This window comes from Fundulus heteroclitus, unplaced genomic scaffold (genome assembly GCF_011125445.2).
Source record: "Fundulus heteroclitus isolate FHET01 unplaced genomic scaffold, MU-UCD_Fhet_4.1 scaffold_113, whole genome shotgun sequence".
Lineage (NCBI taxonomy): Eukaryota > Metazoa > Chordata > Actinopteri > Cyprinodontiformes > Fundulidae > Fundulus > Fundulus heteroclitus.
In genome coordinates this window covers 678250-700701 of record NW_023396526.1, presented here as the reverse complement: position 1 = coordinate 700701, position 22452 = coordinate 678250, and the positions used below count along the sequence as shown (strand labels likewise).

General features: G+C 39.4%; 2 protein-coding genes across 3 annotated transcripts; both read left to right on the top strand.

Moving 5' to 3' along the window:
* The first annotated feature begins 22 nt into the window (after positions 1 to 22).
* Positions 23 to 2754, top strand: LOC105923164 (uncharacterized protein DDB_G0271670). The gene is made up of 8 exons (XM_036128727.1): positions 23 to 160; positions 410 to 517; positions 1143 to 1199; positions 1273 to 1317; positions 1410 to 1526; positions 1602 to 1679; positions 1762 to 1845; positions 1964 to 2754. The coding sequence occupies exons 1-8, from the start codon at positions 23 to 25 to the stop codon at positions 2456 to 2458; spliced, it is 1122 nt and encodes a 373-aa protein (XP_035984620.1). The 3' UTR covers positions 2459 to 2754.
* Positions 2755 to 8467: 5713 nt separating this feature from the next.
* Positions 8468 to 15274, top strand: LOC118558238 (protein PXR1-like). Of its 2 annotated transcripts, XM_036128726.1 has the most exons (5): positions 8468 to 8609; positions 12637 to 12731; positions 13014 to 13058; positions 13095 to 13265; positions 15115 to 15274. In XM_036128726.1, the coding sequence occupies exons 1-5, from the start codon at positions 8588 to 8590 to the stop codon at positions 15118 to 15120; spliced, it is 339 nt and encodes a 112-aa protein (XP_035984619.1). In that variant the 5' UTR covers positions 8468 to 8587; the 3' UTR covers positions 15121 to 15274. The 2 variants fall into 2 exon arrangements, with proteins under 2 accessions (XP_035984619.1, XP_035984618.1); XM_036128725.1 differs by having other exon boundaries at positions 13014 to 13265.
* Positions 15275 to 22452: the final 7178 nt, after the last annotated feature.

Here is a 22452-nt window from a genome sequence, read left to right as displayed (position 1 = left end):
TTGCACCTTCTGTTTGCTTTTCATGGGGAGCCGTCCTGGGTTTTGTGTTTATATCATTGGATTTCCTATTTTACAGGATTCAGGCTCCTCTTCCTCCTCTGATAGTGAAGATGACAAAAAGAAGAAGAAGAAGAAAAAATTAAAAAAGAAGAAGGACAAGGTTTGTGATCGAAACACTGTTTAATGCTTTAGAAGTTCCGATCCACATTTAATTTTTCTGGTGTTTTTCCTTCACAGGATTCCAGCTCTTCCTCATCTTCTGACAGTGAGGATGACAAGAAAAAGAAGAAGAAGAAAAAGAAAAATAAGAAGGGAAAAAAGAAGAAGGATAAGGTTGGGAAAGCCTCTGTGAACGATGTTGCTAGTTCTTTTAAAATAGGCTCAAATAATCACTTCTTTGCTTTTGCAGGATTCATCTTCATCTTCCTCCTCCTCTTCTTCGGATAGCGAGGACGACAAGAAGAAAAAGAAGCAAACAAAGAAAAAGAAGATCTCCATTGTCCTAGAGCTCTGTCAGGTGACAAATCTTCTGCTTCTGCCTCTGCATCCTCGGCTCCGCCGTCACTACATCTAGTCTGTCCTCATACGTTCGATAGACACCGTCGCTGTCAACATCCTCACTTGATGTCTCTGTTCGCTCCACTGCCCTACTCGAGCATTAGAAAACAAAACAATTACACCAACTGTGGCTGAAATTGAACTAATCTGCCAGAAACATTAATTTTATTGCAAAAACGGCAAGTTTGTCTAATAACAAATGTATTTGGTCACTGGGGAAATGTTCACTGATGTCAGTTCAGGAAGAGTACAGCCAGAGTAATAGTCCAAAGAGGTCTACTTTAATGAACAGGTGAACTAATTGCAATATTTCATTTTTTAATTCTTTGATGACTTTTTACCTGCAAAGGTCTCGTCCTACAGAAGGACAGGCCAGACAGAACATTTTTAGGCAAAGCAGTAGTGTGGCCTACAGGCAAATATACCAACACACACATACTGTAATGACCACTATGCAGGAATGGTTGGAGCAATTATGTTTACATGTTCTGGATCCTGTTCTCATTAGTAATTATTTTTAGTCCCGTTGTGTCCATCATGCAGAGGTTTGGTAAATCTAACCATGTGACTGATATCCTCCTCAGGGCTCCAGCTCCTCTGATGAAAGTTCATCTTCCTCCTCCGACAGTGATGACGGCAAGGTACGATGCTGCGGCTACATGGTTACTCAAACTGTGAAACAAGACCTTTAAACCACAATATTTCTCGTTGTAGAAGAAGAAAAAGAAGAAGAAAAAGGACAAGAAGAAGAAAAAGAAGGTTGTTGATTGTGTCGTTTTAAGCATCTGTGTCATTTTTTCTTTCTTTCATAAAAATAACTAAAAATGTGACATCTTTTTCCGTCCATCCAGGATTCTTCATCCTCCTCCTCGTCTTCGTCCGGTGATTCTTCTAGCGGTGACGAGAAGAAGAAAAAGAAGAAGAAAAAGGACAAGAAGAAGAAGAAGAAAAAGAAAGACAAGAAAAAGGTTAATTAAGAGCCAAGCCTGTGAGACAAGTTGGAAGCTGAAGGGCAGTTTTTAAATGATGTGTTCTCATTCAAGGACTCAGACTCCTCTAGTAGTGATGATGACAAGAAGAAGAAGAAGAAGAAGAAAGACAAAAAGAAGAAAAAGAAGGAGGTATTCTATTGGGAAAAAATATATGGCTGTAGTTTATTTGAAGACCAGATGATGGAGTGTTGGTCGCTTTGTGCTTGAGCAGGACTCCGGTTCCGGCTCCGGCTCGTCCAAGTCATCCGACAGCGCCAGTGACAGCGACAAGGAGAATAAGGAGAAGGCCAAGAAGGTAAAGGGAGTCCTAAAATGGAAGCGTCATCGTTTTGTCTCAGCATTTCAAAGAAACAACGGATGACGCTCTGCTTTTCCGCTAAGTGTTTCTGTGCATGCTGTTCTTTTTCATGAAGGTGGTGTCGTTTGAATTCCAGGAAAGCCCTGAACGCGACCAAAGCGGTGAGCCTAAACCAGAGGATTCAGGCTCAGGCGTCGGCTCACCTTCTGCCTCCAGCGGTGGCGGCTCCGCTCAGAGCGGCACCGGATCCTCCTCCGTTGTGTCTCTCTCCTCCTCTGTGAAGACGGATCCGCCGAATCCTTCGTCCACCTACAAGTTGTCTTCTACCTCCGGCGGTGGCGGCTCCGCTCAGAGCGACACCGGATCTTCATCCGTTGGGGCTCCCTCCTCCACTGTGAAGACGGATCCTCCGAATCCTTCGTCCACCTACAAGTCGTCCTACACCAGCTCTCAGCTGCGCGCCGGAGACAGGCCTTCATCTCATAGGTCCGTCAGCCCCATGGAGTCCTTGATGGGGAGCCCCAGGAGGTATGGAGATGGAACCACCAGAACCTCTACCCCCCTGTCCTCAAGCGACCTCCTGAGGGGCCCCAAGCCATACCCACCATGAAATGACGGGAAGAAAACGTCGCGGATAATAATGTTGAGGAAATAAACACGGGCAATTGAATTAAATTAGGTCAGCGCTAAGGATGCTTCTGGGTGCTTTTTATGTTCTGGATTCATTGAAAACACAGGCAGATACAACATCTTTTGTTCTGTTGGCTTCTCGGAAGTTGATACAGAAATTTCTGTTGTTTTTTTTTAACATTAAGATGGGAGTAAATGTCTAATTCTGGAACAAATTTTCAACTGCATAAGATAAATTGCAAATGTTTGCTATGGGTAATAAAACTTTGATCATTCGTCATTGTGTGTTCACTTTGGAAAAACTCTACTTTTTTCTCCCCAGTTCCCATTAATTAATTGAAGAAAAACTGTCGATCTTTACAAAGTCATTAGTGGCTCAGTTATTTGTGACACTGCTGGCTTCTGTCAGTCAAGGTATAGTGGATGATCTTTTTATTAAAGTGTAACACTTTGTATTTCAGACTAGATATAGCGCTCTGGGTTCTTTCTGTATTACAGAACAACCCAAGAACATTTTGTTTCCTATTATCAAACATTTGATTTGTTTAGCAATTCATCATCCATGCCATTGAGCCCATTAAATATTCTTCACTGATAAATTAGAATTCTTTGGACTTCATGAATCTACCTTTTGTCTGAACCACAAATAATGAGAGTTGTGTGAAGTTAACACTTATTTACCAAACTTCAAAATGAAAAATATATCATAAATAAATTTTTTTGATAAAACCCAAACACCAAGCAACTTAAAATATTCCCTACAGAACTTGTGTCTGGTTCAAAATTCAGAAAATTAAACATGGGGATGTTCCCTTTTATGTCACAGAAGTTTGCAGAGGCAGTCTGCTTGCTTTTATACACATCAGGACATGAAAACGGTTAGAACATCTGATAAAAATCTGATAAATATTAGAGAAGGAGGAGGTTTTTCCTCTCACAGATGCTACCGGTGCCATCTGACGCCTCCTTGTTAGATTGGCTAACTGCTCCATTGCCTTGCTCACGTGCTGGAAAGCTGAAGGAGAAAAAAAAAAACGCACACTACATTTGCAAAACATTTTCTCCTCCGGTGATGAGAACGATTGTGGCTGTTGATAACGCAGCAAGCACTCACCTTTTTATTTTATTTTATCGTCTGGATTACTAAAAAAAATTACATTGCACTGCACCACCTAAATGTACGGAAGAGGATTAGGGCCACTCAAAAAAAAAAAAAAAAAGTCTACTCAATTCTGACTTTTTTCTCAGAATTCTAACTTTTTTCTCAGAATTCTGACTTTTTTTTCAGAATTCTGACGTTTTTTTCAGAATTCTGAGAAAAAAGTCAGGATTCTGAAAAAAAAGTCAGAATTCTGAAAAAAAAGTCAGAATTGAGTAAACTATTTTTTTTTTTTTTTTTTTGAGTGGCCCTAATCCTCTTCCGTATAAATGGGCCTGCACTGATACTTCTGTTTCCGTATTTCCGTTTGCCCTCCTAAACTTTTTAGAAGGTAAAGGGAGTTGCTGGAATGTTGGAATAAGTCCAACATTCGAGCAACTGCTTCCCTTTGTCGTGTAAAAAGATGAATTAATGAGCCGTGCCCGTGCCAGCAACCCCCACCCCACCCACACGCAGGATAATCTGGTTTAGCAGGTCAGTTTAGCAGCCAGCAACTCTGGCCTGCTAAACTTTGTAAATGTTGTAGGCAGAAAACAATCTTTTATATATATATATATATATATATATATATATATATATATATATATATATATATATATATATATATAAAAGACACATCAACCCCCCATTGTAGCAAAAAACAAAAGGTTGCTGATGTGGGCATACCATCTAGATCCACAGAGAAGTCAAAAGGTGGCACCGTGTGGTTCCACCACATAGTTAGAGACTTGTCTGCTCATGAAACTCCACATACAGCATTCAATGGATCTGGAGGACCAGCAGAGATTGCAAGACTCAAAATCAGGAGTTGCCTTCGAAGCTTCCTGTGGGCCAACAGATTCATATGCAGCGAGGTATATACAGTGTGTCCTCGTATAAGCATAAATAATACAAAATAGAAATAAGGCAGAGGATATCTTATGCACCTTCACGGTGACTTATATACATGTGTATTGACATATATTCAGGTGTAATAGCAGCAGAAGTCACTTCTTTCAGGAATATTGCACAATGTTTTGAATAGAATTGCACGTTAGATATTGCACGTTGGTTATTACAGTTACAGTTACGATTAACTGTTGTGGTTACAGTTATAATTGCAGTTATTGTTACAGCTATTGTGCAGCATTGTATAATCTGATGGCAGCAGGAATGAATGACCTGCGGTAGCGCTCCTTTTTACAGACAGGATGTCTAAGTCTGGCACTAAAGGAGTACATGAAATAAGATACGACCTCAATGAAACTGACTGCTACATGCATGTTGTTGCAAGGACAGCTTGTAAGGAAAAGATACACGCTATGTTGGGCTGATCAGACTTCATTCAAACAGGTTGTTTGAACGGTCCAGGAGTGGCCGTTCAAAATCCAATGGACACAATTAGAAGTCCTGGAGGCGTACAGGTCCTGGAGAGATGGAAGATTGCAGCCAATCACCTTCTCTGCAGACTGGATGACACGCTGCAGTCTGCCCTTGTCCTTAGCGGTGGCACCAGCGTACCAGATGGTGATGGAGGAGGTGAGGATGGATTCAATGATGGAGGACTAGAAGTGCACCATCATTGTCCTTGGCAGGTTGAATTTCTTCAGCTGCCGCAGGAAGTACATCCTCTGCTGGGCTTTCTTGGATCATCAAGTGTTGATTAAAAATGTCCTGGTTTGTGATACCATGGACTTCAACAAAGTCCCCCCCAGCTCTTTTGGAGGAGAAACAAACCCACGGCACGACATCTCCTCTACCTTATAGTAACAGTGGGCTTTGCCCACCTTTTCATCTTCAACCTAAGTTTGAACTTTCCTAAAATTTTCAGTGTGAGGTCAACAACATTACCATAAATATGAGTTTAATTCAAGGCCCTGAGGACTGTGGAAGCTGTTGCCTTTCACCCCCCCCCCCCCAACACCTTGAATGTACTTTGACAGCACAAACACCACAAAAAAACATGCACCACAACTCTGCAGAAACATCAGTGTGTCTGGCAACAGTTTAAAAGTTCACCTTCAAAAAAACACACATGCACATATACGAAATGAATTGCAAATCATTCAGTTTCAATATAAACATGTTCCAGCTCTGCAATTACTCAATAGGCTACATGATTCAAATGCACTATTGTCTTTATTTATCTTCATGTTTATTTATCTTCTTGAAACAACTAATCTGACATTGTTCTGACCATAGACATAATATAAGAGTAGTTGGGCGGGTTCTGCCTATGCTGCTATGTGTCTGCCATCTTAAACGTGGCAAATCTGCAGTTACTCAGTCACTTAAACAGTATCAGAGGGACTTTAATCTCAGAATATACTTTGTATTCGTAGTATTTTTGTTTTTGTAATATTACAAGTTTATTTTCGTATCCCTTTAGTTTCATTCTCCTGAATTTATTCTCGTAAAGAATAAAAATAATTAAAATAATCTAACCTGGCCCTATTACTCCAGGAGTGAAATATTTCTGCAAACTGTGATTATTCTGGAAATGTTCCCTCTTAATTCTCATGAGAAATGTTATGAAAAAAATATGACGTTTTTCTCATAACATTATCACTTTTATGTTTTTTTTTTTTTTTACTTTATTGTCCTAGGTCTTTTACTCCCCCAAAAAGTCTGTTCCTGAAGTTTGACATGTGACACAGTTTTATTAAATAATGAAGACCACAATGTTTAGATTTAACAAATTGATCCTTATATTTATAACACATACACACACAAATATACATACATATATATACATACACACACACACACACACACATACATACATACATACATACATACATACATACATACATACATATATATATATATATATATATATATATATATATATATATATATATATATATATGCCCTGCGACAGACTGGCAACCTGTCCAGGGTGTACCCCGCCTCTCGCCCAGTGAACGCTGGAGATAGGCACCAGCAACCCCCGCGACCCCATGAGGGATTAAGCGGTTTGGAAAAGGGATGGATGGATGGATGGATATATAGATATATATATATATATATATATATAGTATATATAGAAATATATTAGATATATATAGAGATAGATATATATATAGATACATATATATATACACATATATATATATATATATAGATATACATATAGATATATACATATATATATATATATATATATATATATATATATATATATATATATATATATATTAGGGCTGGGCAACGATTAAATATTTAATCGCGATTAATCGCCCTGATTAATCGCGATTAATCGCGATTAATCGCATTGTATTTACAAACTCCAAGAATGAATTCAAAAGTAGTGTAAAAAAGCACTTTATTTTAATGTTCTGCTGCCATATGAACAAAAGTGTTGTAACATTTGTAGCACTTATTTTATACAGGATATTTTCAACCCATCTATTGAATTTAGTGCACTAGTTGATCTTTTCTTCATAAGAGAACAGCAAGCACTGCAGCCAAAATATGGCCTTTTTTGACCTGCTGTATATTAGCCAGTCCCTAAGCTTGATGTATCATGAAACTGTTGATCTTTTGGGTTTTGTGGTTTTTATTTTATTATTACAATTAAATAATAATAATAATAATAATAATAATAATAATTATGTTATGTTCAGTGTTTTTTCGCTAATCCACCTCTTATATATTTCAATCCTTATGTAATTTTGTCTGTGTTGTGTGCACCTGCCTGTTGCTTTAATCCTATAAATTTCCCCGTCGTGGGATAAAAAAAGGATTAACTAATGTTATCTTATCTTAAATAACACTTTTTAATATATGTACTGGGTTCTTTCAAGGTCTTAATTACATGTTATGTGTGGGCTCCAGTAACATCCATCCATCCATCCATCCATCCATCCACTGATCTACCTGGATGTTCCCTGGAGGACTGAAACGCCTCAGTCAGAGACGTCTGTGGGTCTGTCGGGGCAATGAGAGAAGTTTCGTCTCCTCTCTCTGTTTCTGGGGCTCGACGTTTTCATGTTTTTTCACGTGCTTAGATAAATTTGTTGTGTTTCCACTGAAATGAACCGGCTTTTTACAAAACATACAGCTTGATTTCATTTACGGTATTAAAATAAAGCCAAACGGTGCTACTTCCCTGTTCATGTTTTTTCGCTGCTGCGGTCTCTCTCAGCTGTTTCTTTAAGTTTGTCAGATGGCGCTGAAGTTTGTGTGAGAGCTGAGTGGGCGGGCCAGGCTGAGCCTGCGTGCTGATTGGCTGGCGCCGCTGAGCCATGTACGAGAGGGGAGGGGGGGGCGGGAGAGTGCTTCCGTGACAGCGCGCTGCAGTCAGCGCGCCTGCTGACTGACACTGACTGAAAGCATTTGAGCAACATGCGTTAATGCGCGATAAAATAAATATCGCCGTTAATAGTCTAATGAATTAACGCGAAATTAACGCGTTAACTTGCCCAGCCCTAATATATATATATATATATATAAAATCACACAGCTATTTATTTGTCTTATTTATAATACTTGAAAATCTATATGTGCACATCTATGTCTAAATACTTTAGTCTGTACTGTATGCAAGCTAAAAACCTTGAAAAAGAATAGTCTTGCACAGCTTTTTCCTAGTGTTACCACTCTGCAGCTTTACTGTGTCCAGTTTTGCAACATGGTGCAGCCTTAGTTTATAGAAGGCAGATACAAGTAGTGAAATCAGCCCGAATACATTTCCATGCAGCACAGGAATCTTCTCTGATCCACGTTCACTACAACAGAGCTTAACTTTTTTCTGCCACATACAATATGGCGGTGACGTTGACGTGCGAACCTCCGCCCAACGACGCGTCTACGTATATGATGTCTATGGTTCTGACAGTGGCTCCACCTGGGCGGGGGGCGGGGCTTAACCGGGGCAGGAGCTTTAGGTGCGGCTCAGTCAGTCTTCCTGAAAGTGGGGAGAGTTGAACTGTCAGCGGCAGCCAGGCTCGAAGAAAACGCATCAGCAGAATGGATCTTGATCTGTCGTCGGGTAAGTTTAAATCTGCGACAGCGGGGTTTGTTTCCCCCCGCTGACAGGGTCCGTGTATCTTTTGGTCATTGGATTTTCGTTTCAGAAACAGGAATTGAAAAAACAAAAACAAATGGCCATTTGATTTTTGTTGTAAAATACAAAAAAGAAAATCGAAATACAAAGCGTTTATCTTTTTCACTGTCAAAAGGGGAAAAGTAAAATTTGAAAAATTATTTGAATTTAATTTTCTATTTTGGGTAACAAAAAACAAAAAAGCTTTTAAACAGAAACAGAAAAACGGCTCGTTTGTTCATACTCCGGAAACCGGATGTGGTTCCTACTGCCTGAGACTACTTTCCAAAATAAAAGCAATATGTTTGACGTGCATCAGGGTATTTTATTATTATTATTTTTTTACACATGTCGACTACAGTTAGTTTACATAATTTATTTCAGTTTTGTGTAATATTCCTTATTATTGAGGTCTGCTGATGAATATGGAAATATATGTTCTGGTCATAGTCACTGTTTAGCCTAAATAACTACTAAAACAATAGCATACAAGCTTAAACAGGCTTGCTGTTGCAATGACTCAGATAACTGAAAATTTGCACAGGGATATTAAAACAATTGGTTTGCCCAAGTAACTACTTTCACTTACAGATGACAGATTAAGATCTCAAGATGTTACTCATCGAAATCCATCTACATGATGTGAAATTCCAAAATAAAAGCCCTCCAAAATCTCTATGTTAAGTCAGTTTGACCTAAGTTGCTGTCAATATTGAATGGTTTTTAGTGTATACTGTCACTTCAACATGACAGTAGAACACCTCCAGATGTTGCTCAACAAATTGCATCCACATCTGATGTTGTCATTGTTAATATTCTGAAAGGGTAGCATGCAGCTATTGTTGAACAAGAATGTGATCAATGTAAAACACACCTTAACATTCAGGTTCAATTAATACTTTTCTTTTGATAACAGATTTGTTACTTTTAAAAATGTGAAAGTGGATTAAAAACATAAAACAACTGTAAAGTTTATCAAAATTATGTGTGTTTGTGTGTGTGTCCAAAAAAGCTGGACGATGCTCTTATGTTGTAATTCAACAAGCCCGATATTCATAAAACTTTGGTCATCCTTTGTGATATGGCTTCTCATATTGAAAATAAGAGACAGAATCTAACTGTTGTATCTTAGAGTCATAGGCCTACTTACTCTCGCTGATTCTTGGACATCCTTCTTTCCCGGAAAAACAAGGCTTTATGCGATACATTCATTCAGCCAATAACAAATAAGACAAAGTTCCACTGAGAGTCTCTTTTGTCCAAATTATAGAAAGATCACAACAAAAATGTTCTGTGTGCTTTCTTCTTAGACTGGCTAGTAATTTTTTTAATTCATATTAATGATTATTTTTATCTGTGTATGACAAAAAATATTTAGTTTCCAATACATTGAGAAACCTAATATACACTATATTGTATTGTATAAGTATTCACTCACCTGCCTTTGACTCTTCTGGAAAGGCTGTCCACAAGGTTGAGTGTGTTTATGGGAATTTCTGACCATTCTTACAGAAATGCATTTGTGAGGTCACATACTGATGGTGTACAACAAGACATGGCTCTCAGTCTCCACTATATTTAATCTCAAAGGTGTTCTGTTGGGTTGAGGTCAGGGCTCTGTATAGGCCAGTGAAGTTCATCCACATCAAACTCTTCCATCCATGTCCTTATGGACCTTGCTTTGTGCTCTGGTGCTCAGTCATGTTGGAGGAGGCAGGGGCCAGCTCCAAACTGTTCCCACAAAGTTGAGAAAATGGAATTGTCCAAGATGTCTAGTCTGTGGAAACACTCAGAGCTCCGTTCACTGGAACTAAGGGGCCAAGCCCAGCTCCTGAAAAACAAACCCACACCATAATCCCCCCTCTGCCAAACTTTACACTTGGCACAATGAAGTCAGACAATCACCATTCTCCTGGCAACCGCCAAACCCAGACTCGTCCATCAGATTTGCAGATGAAGAAGCGTGATTTGTCACTCAGAAGAACGTGTCTCCAATGCCTTGCATTGCACTTGGTGATGTATGGCTTGGATGCAGCTGATCAGCCATGGAAACCCATTCCATGAAGCTCTCTGCACTGTTCTTGAGCTAATCTTAAGGCCACATGAAGTTTGGAATCATGTAGTGATTGACTTTGCAGAAAGTTGGCAACCTCTACGCTCTATGCACTTCAGTATCCACTGAACCCGCTCCGACAGTTTACGTGGACTAACACTTCGTGGCTGAGTTGCTGTCGTTCCCAAACATTTCCATTTTCTCATGATACAGCAGTTGACTCAAGAATATTTAGGAGCGAGGAAAGTTGACAACTGGATTTTTTGCCTGCTGGCATCCTATCACAGCTTCATGCTGGAATTCACTGAGCTCCTGAGAGCAACCCATTCTTTCACAAATGTTTGTGAAAACAGTCTGCATGCGTAGTTTTTATACACCTGTGACCATGGAAGTGATTGGAACACCTGATTCTAATAATTTGGATGGCGGAGCGAATACTTTTGCAATATAGTGTATATAGTCATGTTGGAACATCATATCAAATCTTAATGAGCTTTGTTGAGCAGCCTCTGGAGATGTTCTACTGTCACTCTGACTCAAAAATTTTCACTTAAAACATAAGGGTTAGTAGCAACATTATCAGTAACTTAGGTCAAAGTGAATATATAGCGAGATTTTGAAGGGCTTTCACTTTGAAATTCCACATCAGATGTGGATGAAATTTGTTGCGCAACATCTGGAGGTGTTCTACTGTCAGGCTGAAGTGACAGTATCCCCTGAAAATGTACCGTTTAGTAACAACATTGCCAGAAACTTATGTGAAATTGACTTAATGTAGAGATTTTGGAGGGGTTTAATTTAGAAATTCCACATCATGTATATGGATTTTGATGAGTAACATGTCAAGATCCTAATCTGTTATCTGTAAGTGAAAGTAGTCACTTAGAAAAACCAATTGTTTTAATATCCCTGTGCAAATTTTCACTTTTCTGAGTCATTGCAACAGCAAGCCTGTTTAAGGCTGTTGGCTATTTTTTTTTAGTAATTATTCAGGCTAAACAGTGACTATGACCAAAATATATATTTCCATATTCACCAGCAGGCTTGAATAATAAAGAAGTATTACATAAAGCTGTGAGAAATTATTTCAACTAACTGAAGTCCACATGTGTAACAAAACAAAGAATAGAATAGGTTGATACACGTCAAACACATTGCTTTTATTTTGGAAAGTAGTCTCAGGCATTGCTACCGTAATGCATGGTGTTCGCATGACCTTCAAAATGAAGGGAGGGCTGGCATGACTGCCATGTCCACAGTGGCGGCTGGCTTGACCGCAGTAAACTCAACCATGTTCATTGGAAAATCGCCTCACTTTTCTTAGAAAATATCGTCTTACTCCCCCTCTCACCTGGGATATCTGCGCTGAGATTTGTATGGATGACAAGCCTTGTTTTGTCGTGTCTAAAATCAAATCTGCGTAAGGTTCTTAAGACATTTTATTCTGAAAAATGTGGTGCTTTTGCAATGCAGAAGTGACCACTTCCGGTCTCGGAATATGAACAAACGAGCCTCTTTTTCGTTTACGTTTTAAACCATTTTTGTTTTTTCTTACCCGAAATGGAAAATGAATTTCAAATAATTTTTCAAATTTCACTTTTCGCTTATGGACAATGAAAAAGATAAAAGCTTTGTATTTCGATTTTCTTTTTTGTATTTTAAAACAAAAATCAAATGGCCATTTGTTTTTGTTTTTTCAATTCCTGTTTCTGAAACGAAAATCCAATGACCAAAACATACACTGACCCTGACAGGGATCCGTCTGTGGTTGCAGGAGAATTTATTAAGTAAAGCGCCTGGCAGCAGATTGTGAAATGGGGGCAATAATATTAATAAAAAAGCTTTCCCTTACGAATCAGTTTGTGATTCTTCTTTGTTTTTTTTAAACCCCCAAACACTTCAACCACTGTCCGTTTGCAGCTTTGGGTGGAAAAGATGAGGAGGTGAAGAAGACGGAGGCACAGAAGGACGAGCTGAGCTGGCCTTGGAGCAAAAACAAGGATAAAGACAAGAAGGTAGGAGACCATTTGGTCTTTTGTAAGACGTTTTTAGTGGAGGCAAGTCAGACATAAACTATGCTGATTTGGTGCTGATGTGTGTAAGCTTGTGTAAGGCTTGTGGGAGTTGCTCATGTGAAAATACTACCTCTGTTGCATGTTGCCAGAGGCTTTTTATTTATTTTTTTTATTTTAAAACAAAGAGCCAGTGCAGTTCTGGTTCTACATTAGATGTACGAGTTGTCCTATCAGGCATCACTCATCAGAGTTTCATTCTGCCCAAACTCTTCCTGTTCTCAGGGTGACAAGTCTGATAGTAAAGACAAGGACAAGTCTGACCACAAGGAAAAAGACAAAGACAAGAACAAGTCTGACCACAAGGAAAAAGACAAGAACAAGTCTGACCACAAGTCCAAGTCTGACCACAAGGACAAAGAGAAGTCCAAGGATGGCAGTAGCAAAAAGAAGAAGGAAAAGAAGGAAAAGAAAGAAGGGGACGAAGGTAAAGACAGCGGTTCATCATCATCGTCATCATCATCTAGCAGCAATGAGGTACAGTATCCACCATTTTTAATAACCATCTATTTCTGTTGGCTTTGACAGAGAACCCCGGCAGATTATCAGGTTAATCTCTGTGTTTCCGTGTTCATATCTGGCGTTTGTAGAAAACCTAGAAAAGCCGATGAAATGCAGCCAAACGGGGGAAACATACCGGTCACGCCTCGGTTCAAGGGTTGACTGCAGAATCATGGCCTTTTTGTAAGGGTGTGTGTTTGTACAGCATCCACAGCAGGTCTTACTAGCACTGCAAGTTTTCTCATGGCCACGCCCCCTGTGATCTGTGTTGCTAACTCTGTTCATAGATCAGAATCTATATTTCAGTCTCTCTCTGTCCTCTCAGAGCGCCCATATTAGCCTAAAGATTCCTTCCTTGGAGTCTTATCTTAAAAGTGACTCAAAGCAGCTGAGAAAGGAGATGACAGAATTTTTTTTTTTTATCTTTGTGAGCGGGTGTGGTTGATGCCGTGGCTAGGTGTGACCCTGTGATTGGTTGATAATACAAACACACAAATGCACTCCTAGGAGACAAATTAACTGATCAGACTGGATTAACAGGCCTGTGTCCTGATGATGAAACTCAGCAGAATTGTCACACAGCATCAAAATGTTTGCATATTATTTTTGCTGTGCTTATTGTGGTGTTACCTCCCCTGTCATTTTACTACCTTATCTATCTGATATCAATGCGCACTGACACTCCCCTGTCAGCATCCGCATAATTGGCAAAACGGCTGACTTAAAATGGAGCAAAATAATGTGGGGAACAAAAAAAGAAACGAACAGCAGCAAGTCCACACACTTCTGGGAGAATAGAGGAGTGTTGAAAGGTACATTGGTCCCTGGATCAGATAAACTGATTTTGAAGCGTATTGCCAGAGATCAATATTGTCTGCACGTCTTGGTGCTTTTACGCACCAGCCTGGAATGTGAATCAAAAGCGAGGAGATGGCGCCACACAAGCAAACTTCTAGATGACCATTTAGGCCGCTGACATCATTATGCAATGCAGAAAATCCTTTCCTTTTTTTTTTTTTTTTAATTTTTATATTTCTCCACTTTTTATCCATGATTATTCAAGATTTTTCCTAATCTTTATTTATCCTAAATAAAATTACATTACTACAGCCGCACCTTTTACCCGTCAGGCCTCTGAAACTAATTTCCCTCCATGGGGATGATAAAGTTTCTTACCTACACATTATAATTGTGTGATTATTAAAAACAGTTTGTCCTCATTTCCTCCATTGTTTAGGCGGTGGATCAGCCAATCAGCTCTCTCTGTTTCCTCCATATTTCCTGCTTAAGACACTCTCAGGCTCGCTAAAAGTCCTCCTCAGCTCTAAGGGCTAGGATGATTTGTGAATAACCTTTTAGCTTACCGAGGTAAAACTTAGAATATGGGAAATTGTAAGATTTTATTTTTTTCTTCCTAAAATGATGTAAGAGCTACTTTATGTTTCAGGATTCTTTGTGAATATATGGACTTTGGACCTCTAGTGGTCACACTGTTGGAGCTCTGAAACACCTGTTCTGAAAGTTGTTGCAAAATACTTTTTTTTTTTTTTTTTTTTTTTTTTTTTTTTTTCTCTCCCATGCTTGAGGAAAAAATAAAACCCAGCCCTGAGTGGGAGATGGTGAGAGATAAAGAGTTTAACAGGAGTCATAAAAGGGAGGTTGTGGAACAAGCCACTCTGTTAGTCGGCCTGAACAGACTCAACTGGAATAGATCGTTAAAATAAAGATGGCAGCTATGAAGCTCAGATCTTTCTTTTCTCTTCCTTTCTTTTTATTCATTTTATTTTTTTAAAGCTTCTTCTATAACATTATTGTCTCATTTCAGGACTGATCTGCCTCGTGGACCTGCCCGCTGTGTTTGACACCCCATTTTTTTTTTTTTTTTGCTTAATGTGAGGCTGCCCGTATGGTTTATCTATGCCAACTTATACATGTTGAATAAACAAAACTGATTCTTGGAAATAAATGTTGTGACAACAAAATAGCCTCTTTTTGTTTTGTTTTTTTCTTTTTCCTTAATACCTTGTCTATGCTCTGATCTCGCCACAAGATGGCAGTGTTTACTATCTTCAAAGTCGGCAGAGGTTTGACGTTCAAGAATGTATTTAGTGAAGCAATGTTAACCACTTCTAGAATAATCTAAAAGGATTCTAAATTGTTTACGGAATTATATTTGGAAGGAAACTCATTTAGATGGGGAAAAATAGCCGTGTTGCCACATTGTGTCACTTCTGGGGGGAAAAAAGAGGGGGATCCTGAGTAGAATGGAGCCAGGTGACTGATGCGATGACATCCATTTAAAAAAACAAAGCTGCACCTATGACTGGTTCCTATAAATGTTTAATTTTATAACATTCCCTAATAATTTAATGCAGTTTTGCATCCCTGTTCCATCTGTTTCATTCCCATACTCTTGAGGCAGCACATAACTTGGCTCTACAGTACCCTTCAGATGTGCACATACCGCTTTAACTCTCCACTAAAACTGGTAAATTTTACTGCAAAAAGGGAACTAAATGCAAGTAAAATTCTTGAAATTGATATTTGTCCTTGATCTGAGCATGTAAATAAGATGATCTGCAAATGGAATAAGCATTTTGACTCCTAAAATAAGAGGATTAGATATACTGCACTTGAAATAAGATGATACAGATGAGTTGTCCCTATTTTAAGAGCAAAAATCTTATTCCATTGGCAGACCATTAAACTTGCCTGCTCAAATCAAGGACAAATACAGTTTCAAGAACATTTTATGTGCATTTAGGTTCCTTTTTTTTTTTGCAGTGTTCAATGTGCTTTATTGGTGTCTTGTGTGACTGATACAAAGGGATGCAACATTTGATGGTTTTTATTTAAAAAAATAAAATAATTTACAACAAAAAATACTCAGCTGTTTTATATACACCCCCTCTGCTCAGATTATTTTTATCAAGATGCTACTTTTCCATTAGTGCAACTCCAAGGCCCTCACAGTGCAGCCATCTTTACACAGAGTAAATTACAAACGGTGGGCTCCGTTTCCTCATTAGATGTCTTCTAAAGGGGACTGATTGTACTTGATTTTGTTTAGGGGTAACAGAGTATGGGAGCAGAGCATAAATCCATCATGTTTCAGATTTTTATTCATAACAGATTTTTTAAAAAAATTTTTCTTCCTCTCCCTATCATGCAGTAGTTTTTGTTAGTTTATCTCATAAATGCCCAAACATCCTGTGAACCTCTTATCAAACAAGATTCTACTCTGGACATTAACAGCAATTGAATCAATTTAGTTTATGTTGAAATTTTAGCTTCAGCGTGATGTAAGGTTCAGGCTCTTTATCTATAGCCTTTTTTCCTACATCGGAGCCACAAGTCATTTTAGATTTCAGAGTAAAACGCGACTCTTCAGGGAGGGAATTGTGATTGCTGATTGTAAAGAGGTGGACTGAGAAATTCATGAGGCTAAAAAACACTCTCGCTCTCCCACGCTCCAGTCTGTAGCAAACTAGGGTCAAAGATTTTGGTCCTGTCCGTACAGAGGAATGAGCTCTTTTTGATACTCAATCGTTTGCGTAGTGGTCAACCCCCTTTTTTTTAAATTCAGCTACTGTAAAGAAATACTAGATTGTTCTACAATATTTTACCAAATTTGCAAAATTGCTTTTTTTTTTTTTTTTGTGGATTTTAAGTTTGATTTCCCAGAGGCCTGAACATATAGCTTGCAGTGTATAACCTATTTAAAGACACGCCCTAAAAGATATTTCTAAAATGCCAACTTCTGGCTGTGGAGAAAAAAAATCGCAGGATCAAGGAAACTGAAGGCCTTCAAAGTCAATCTGAAAACATCGGTACGTTGTCTATATCAGCTCACCGTGCAGGGGAACTGGTTCCTCCTCCGGCGATCATTGGGTGTGAAACATTTTACCCCGTCTCAAGCTGTCAGAACGACGCATAGGACACAAATACATTCAGAGAAGCCAGTTAACCTAACAGCCATGTTGTTGGACTGTGGGAGTAAGCTGGAGTATCCAGAGAGAACCCACACCTGCTCACGGAGAACATGCAAACAACAGAAGACCGAAGCCTGGGATTCGAACACTGAACCTGAACCAAGCTGAAAACAGTGGAAAATTATCACCACCTCCAAGTGTGTGGCTGATGGGTCACAGGTATCTATAAAGTATGCATCAGTCCAAGGATTCGTTTGATACAAACTTCATCCCTTAGGAGTTTCAGGAAATGTTTTGGCATCATGCAGGTAGGCATTTGTCTATAGTCATGAGATAATCTTTGTGGGGAAAGGCATTCATTCTTATATTAATATGTTAATGCATGACTTTTACATTGCATATTATTTATGACAGTAACTGTCTGCCACCAATAGGACATTTTCAACCCACCTTTCTGTTTTCAGCTCTTGCTTTTTTTTTTTTTTTTATTAGAAGGTCCAGTATTTTTTACGAGGATTCTCCAGTCCGGCAGCTTGTAAGCAACACTTCAAGGTTATCGGAAAAGTGCTCTTAAAATGCTTCATGGATGTCCGTGAAGGTTGTACACATTCCAAAATAAAATTCCTCCAGGATCAACGGGGGAATGTTCTCATGCGGACGAGGGCCCAACAGATCAAGGCAAAACACAATGCGGTGCAAAAACCGAGCCGCGTTTAGCCGACATCAATATTCAGGCTACAGTAAAGCCCACAGCAGACATACAGAGGAGACTTAACGGCATTTAGCAACGAGGATCTCCTTCAGGTCTTTTGAATCTTTCATGGTGGGTGTGGAATAAAAGAAAAATGGAGCGGTTTCAGAGAGGAATCAATAATAAATCAAGCATGCATCTTTCTGGGGCTGCTGAAGAAGCCCAATTTAACCCATCCATCATGCTCAGACCGGTGTTTTTATATTTATTTATTTAAATCTGCGAGGGGAGTACTGAAAGCAGAAATCGGGAGGATGATTTACAAGAACATTTCTCCAAAAGAATCGATCCGGAGCATAAGCTGAGTCAAAATGTATTTCTCGTCAGTTTTGTTTTGTGGCGTGCCCTACATTTCCCGCCTGTTGTTGATTTCCGTTTCATTTCCTTCAGTTATTTGCACAGAAGACTTGTTTAGCGTGTGTTCAGGAAATTAAAGAAAATTTCCGTCGTGGCTTCCGGCGAGGACATTAAACAGGTGCAGTGAAAACTTGATACAAATGAAATCAATTGTGAGATGTAGATGGCTAAATTAATCCAGAATTGTAAAAAGTGAGGAACTCGGCTTCTTTGCAGGTCAAATGTCTGCCTTCATTTATGCAATTGTAAATATTGTATCTTTAATTAAGCAAAGTCTATTGGCTTATAGAAACTGTAGTAGGTGTTTTTTTCTTTGTTTCCTTATTATTTTGTACACTTTTGAAAATAATTCTGCATTTCAGTTTTAACCCAGTCAATAAGTGAAGCTAATGTGTAACTAAATAACCCAACAGCGCTTCCAAAAACGTCACACCGCATACTTAGCTGTGTCATTTCTGCTTTTTTTTTTTAAAAGCGTCTTGCTCAGGTCATACATGCTTTATCGGCACTTACCCTCCAAACAAATATTTATTTCAGAAAGGTTCTGTCAAACGGTGGATCATGCTACTTTTGGATTAAACAAATTTCAATTGAAAGCAGCACCCCCTTGTGTTGGTTTAAGGTTATAACAGCTTGACCTCAAGTTTAGGCTCAATCTGAATACCTTTATAGAGCCAAGATTCTTTAGCCAAAGTGGAAGTATGTCAGCGGTTGCCATGATAAGTGCTGTCTGAATAGTGCAGTCACCAAGGAAGAAGGTAGGAAAATTAGCCCTAAAAAAACAAAAAAAAAAACAAAAAAAAAACGAAAAGTTGCCTGTAGCCTCCTTCTTGCATAGGTTCCCCGCAACCTCCCTTACCGGCGCTAAGAAACTTTAAGGTAACAGTACAGCCCCATCAGGAAAATCAACAGAAATGTCCAGAGAACAGAGGGTGCGCGCTTTGTAATTCATTTTCGGAAGGCTGTAGGCCTGGATTTGACTCAGATTTGTATGTAGCCTTAGCTTAAAGGAGCAATAAGTGATATTTCACCACTAGATGGGGCTTGAGCTCTGTCTGTAGACCAAAACAAGACGTGTTATAAGCCATGTCTCTCTTTACTTCTACTCCAGCTGCAGACCACCCGCCTGCCCCCATTATCCCTTCCCTTCTCCCCCATCGCCTCGTACGCACATATTTGCAGGGATAAACTCAGCAAAACCGCGTCAACTTTTGGAGGAACATGTCTAGTGAAGAAGTAAGTAACTCATGACTTTATAATGCCGTTAGCAAGAGAACGCTTCAATCTGCTGGGCGTGCTCTCCGCCATTTCGCTGCTGCGCCACTCTGCTCTGACGGTGGCATTTCATGAGCAGGGAGGCTCATGGCAGCTGTTCACGTGGACATACATGCATGTGCGGCCGGCCCGGCTTTGTGAACAAGAACCAGGAGAACAACACAGAGATGTAATACCATATTCCATTTAAATGGTACTTTAGATATTCACAAAAATATTTTTTGTTATTTCTATCTAAAATAATGAAAAATTGCTTATTGCTCCTTTAAAATAAAGTGACCACAAAGGACAAAAACAACCACTCCCAAAAAACAGCGGACAGGTTTTGTTTGTGATACCAGGCAGTGTAGCACAGCCAGTCACGGCAGGAGGTTAGAAGAGTGGCGGTTTAAAACGATGAATAGACGTTGACTCAAGGTGATATCTTTAGTTTTGAACTAATTGTTCATGTTCAGCATTGTCTTAGCAATGTTTTTGCTGACAACATGGTTTATCGTTAACGAGTAATCGCAGATCATATTGGTACGTGTGCTCCAAGAATTAGGCAAAGGTTGCTCGCTTTGCCAGCTCACTGACCTGTGAATGGCCCTTTGTTCGTGGCCTGGACATGCACAGGTTTTACATAACCCACCCGCCCCACCCCTGGCAACGTTGGTATCCCACTCACCTGGATGTGATCCAGCACAACACGGCCATTCTCGGTTTTATCCTCGAACCTTGCTCAATTTTGACAAAAGCAGCAGAATCGTTTAAAAAGACGTCTGTTGGTGCGCCGCATGCACGTAGGTTTAAATCTTTAATCTCGAACAAGGGGAAAGTGAAGGATACAGACAGCGATGCAAAGGCCTCAGGGCAATCTTCAGATGCTCCGACCTTAATATGTCTGCTGTCTGAAATCCTGAAGACAGGATGAAGTAACAAATGGGTACTGTATCCATCACACTTTTTTTTGTCTTTCTTCTTGATTTGATTTTTTTCCCACCACCAATTGTCTAAAATTCAAATCAGTCAGCGAACCGCAATCAATGTGAACACTTACTGTGAACCTGATGTTTGGATGCAGTGAAACTTCTTGGACTGGTCGCCCTGGAGAGTTTGAGCCACCCATCCGATCATTCATTCGGTGCTGAGGTGAGCCAAGTGTCACCAATGCTTTAGAGAGATTAGAGGCCTGAATGCAGGCGGTTTGATGCTGTCTTCTGGAGCTTACAGTATTTCAGTCACTCACTCTCTTTTACCCCCCACCCCGCCCCCTGCAGCGGTAAACAATCCACCTCACATTTCGTGCAGAGTGAGCGCTGCAGAGCTCACCTGACTGAGGCTCCTTGGAAGGCTGCATGTTGCACCACTGACACCGCATCGATATTTACATTTCAAATTAGGAATAATGACTCAGAACCGAGGGGCTAATGTAGCAGCGGTGATCAAAGAAGGCCGCTGAATTCTGTGTGTACGGCAAAAAAAGAAAAAAAGAAAAAAAAGAATGCAGTTACACAGCAGTAATGTAGCTGGCTGATTTATTAGAGTTTATATTTATCATTGGTATTTATAGCAACCATAATTTAAAGGTGTCATGAAGCCAAAGCCGCGTGCAACACAATGAAGGTGTGAATGGATTGTTTGATTTATTTCTATTCTGTTCTATTCGTTCTGTGCGCGCGCCGCAGGAGGGCATGGACGTCTCCCTCTTCGTCCAGCGTCAGCCGTCTCCCGGCAACAGCCGGGCTCGAGCTCATCTCAATCATCCGCAGCTGAGGGGAGTCAAGCCGCGCAGACTCACTTCGCGCTGAGGCGGGCCGGCGGAAGCGTTGCCTGGAAAATAAACGTCCTTTCCCCGACTGAATCCAACCACGCTGCTCTTTTGCTGCCGAATTTATTTATTCACATAATAATAATAATAAAAATAATAATAATAATAATAATAATAATAATAATAATAATAATAATAATAATAATAATAATAATAATAATAATACTAATAATAAAAACATTACTTAATTAATAATAATAATAATAATAATACATGCACAAAAATAACAGATCCCGAAAACTGAAGTTCTCTTGGAAAACCCGCAGACGTTCTTACCCACTGTACTATTTATGATATTTCTACAACCATAGTCGCAAAATCAAAATCTAGTTGGCCATAAAGTAATTTTGGACATATTTGGGATCTACCCAACTAAATTGTTGCAATACTTTGCATTTTGCATTGGAAATTGTGGGTGATTCGATCGATGCATGTATAGAAAATTACAGACAAAAGAAAGTCATATAAATGTAATTTCCAACAGCCTCTTTCAAATTGACTTTACAAATATGTAAATTCTAGCAAGCTAACTTCAATCCATGTAATTGGTTTACTTACTCTAAAACGTACTCAGGTATTATATTAGAGAGAGAGAGAGAGAGAGAGAGAGAGAGAGAGAGAGAGAGAGAGAGAGAGAGAGAGAGAGAGAGAGAGAGAGAGAGAGAGAGAGAACAGGTTTTAAGAGCATAAGTGCACTTTAAGGTATATGATTATAAAGATACATCTGTATTTGTGAAATGAGAATACACTGAGTGATTCCAAAAAAGTAAAAAAAACAAAGCGAGATCTTCACCAGCATATTACACTGAGTGATATTTCGGGGAAACAGTACAGTGCATCCCTTAAAATTAAATTAATTATAAACTTAAGTGGCTGGTCTGCATGATTAAATGTTCCTGTAAAAAAATAGGTCAAAGTACCGCTGGTGCTAATTGTACCACAGTGTGAGAACTTCGGTCTTTGCTTGTCCCGGTCAACATGACGTCTTTTATTTTGAAAAACACAGAGCAGAACTGGCAGTGCCTCTCCTCTCGGCCA

Bases quoted from the DNA above. Each gene is read 5' to 3' on its own strand.
- LOC105923164 (XM_036128727.1), top strand. From the start codon at position 23: ATGGGGAGCCGTCCTGGGTTTTGTGTTTATATCATTGGATTTCCTATT. The intron at 161-409 runs GTTTGTGATCGA...TTGCTTTTGCAG, and splicing joins TAAAAAAGAAGAAGGACAAG to GATTCATCTTCATCTTCCTC. The intron at 1,527-1,601 runs GTTAATTAAGAG...TTCTCATTCAAG, and splicing joins AAAAGAAAGACAAGAAAAAG to GACTCAGACTCCTCTAGTAG.
- LOC118558238 (XM_036128725.1), top strand. From the start codon at position 8,588: ATGGATCTTGATCTGTCGTCGG. The intron at 8,610-12,636 runs GTAAGTTTAAAT...GTCCGTTTGCAG, and splicing joins GGATCTTGATCTGTCGTCGG to CTTTGGGTGGAAAAGATGAG. The intron at 12,732-13,013 runs GTAGGAGACCAT...TCCTGTTCTCAG, and splicing joins ACAAGGATAAAGACAAGAAG to GGTGACAAGTCTGATAGTAA.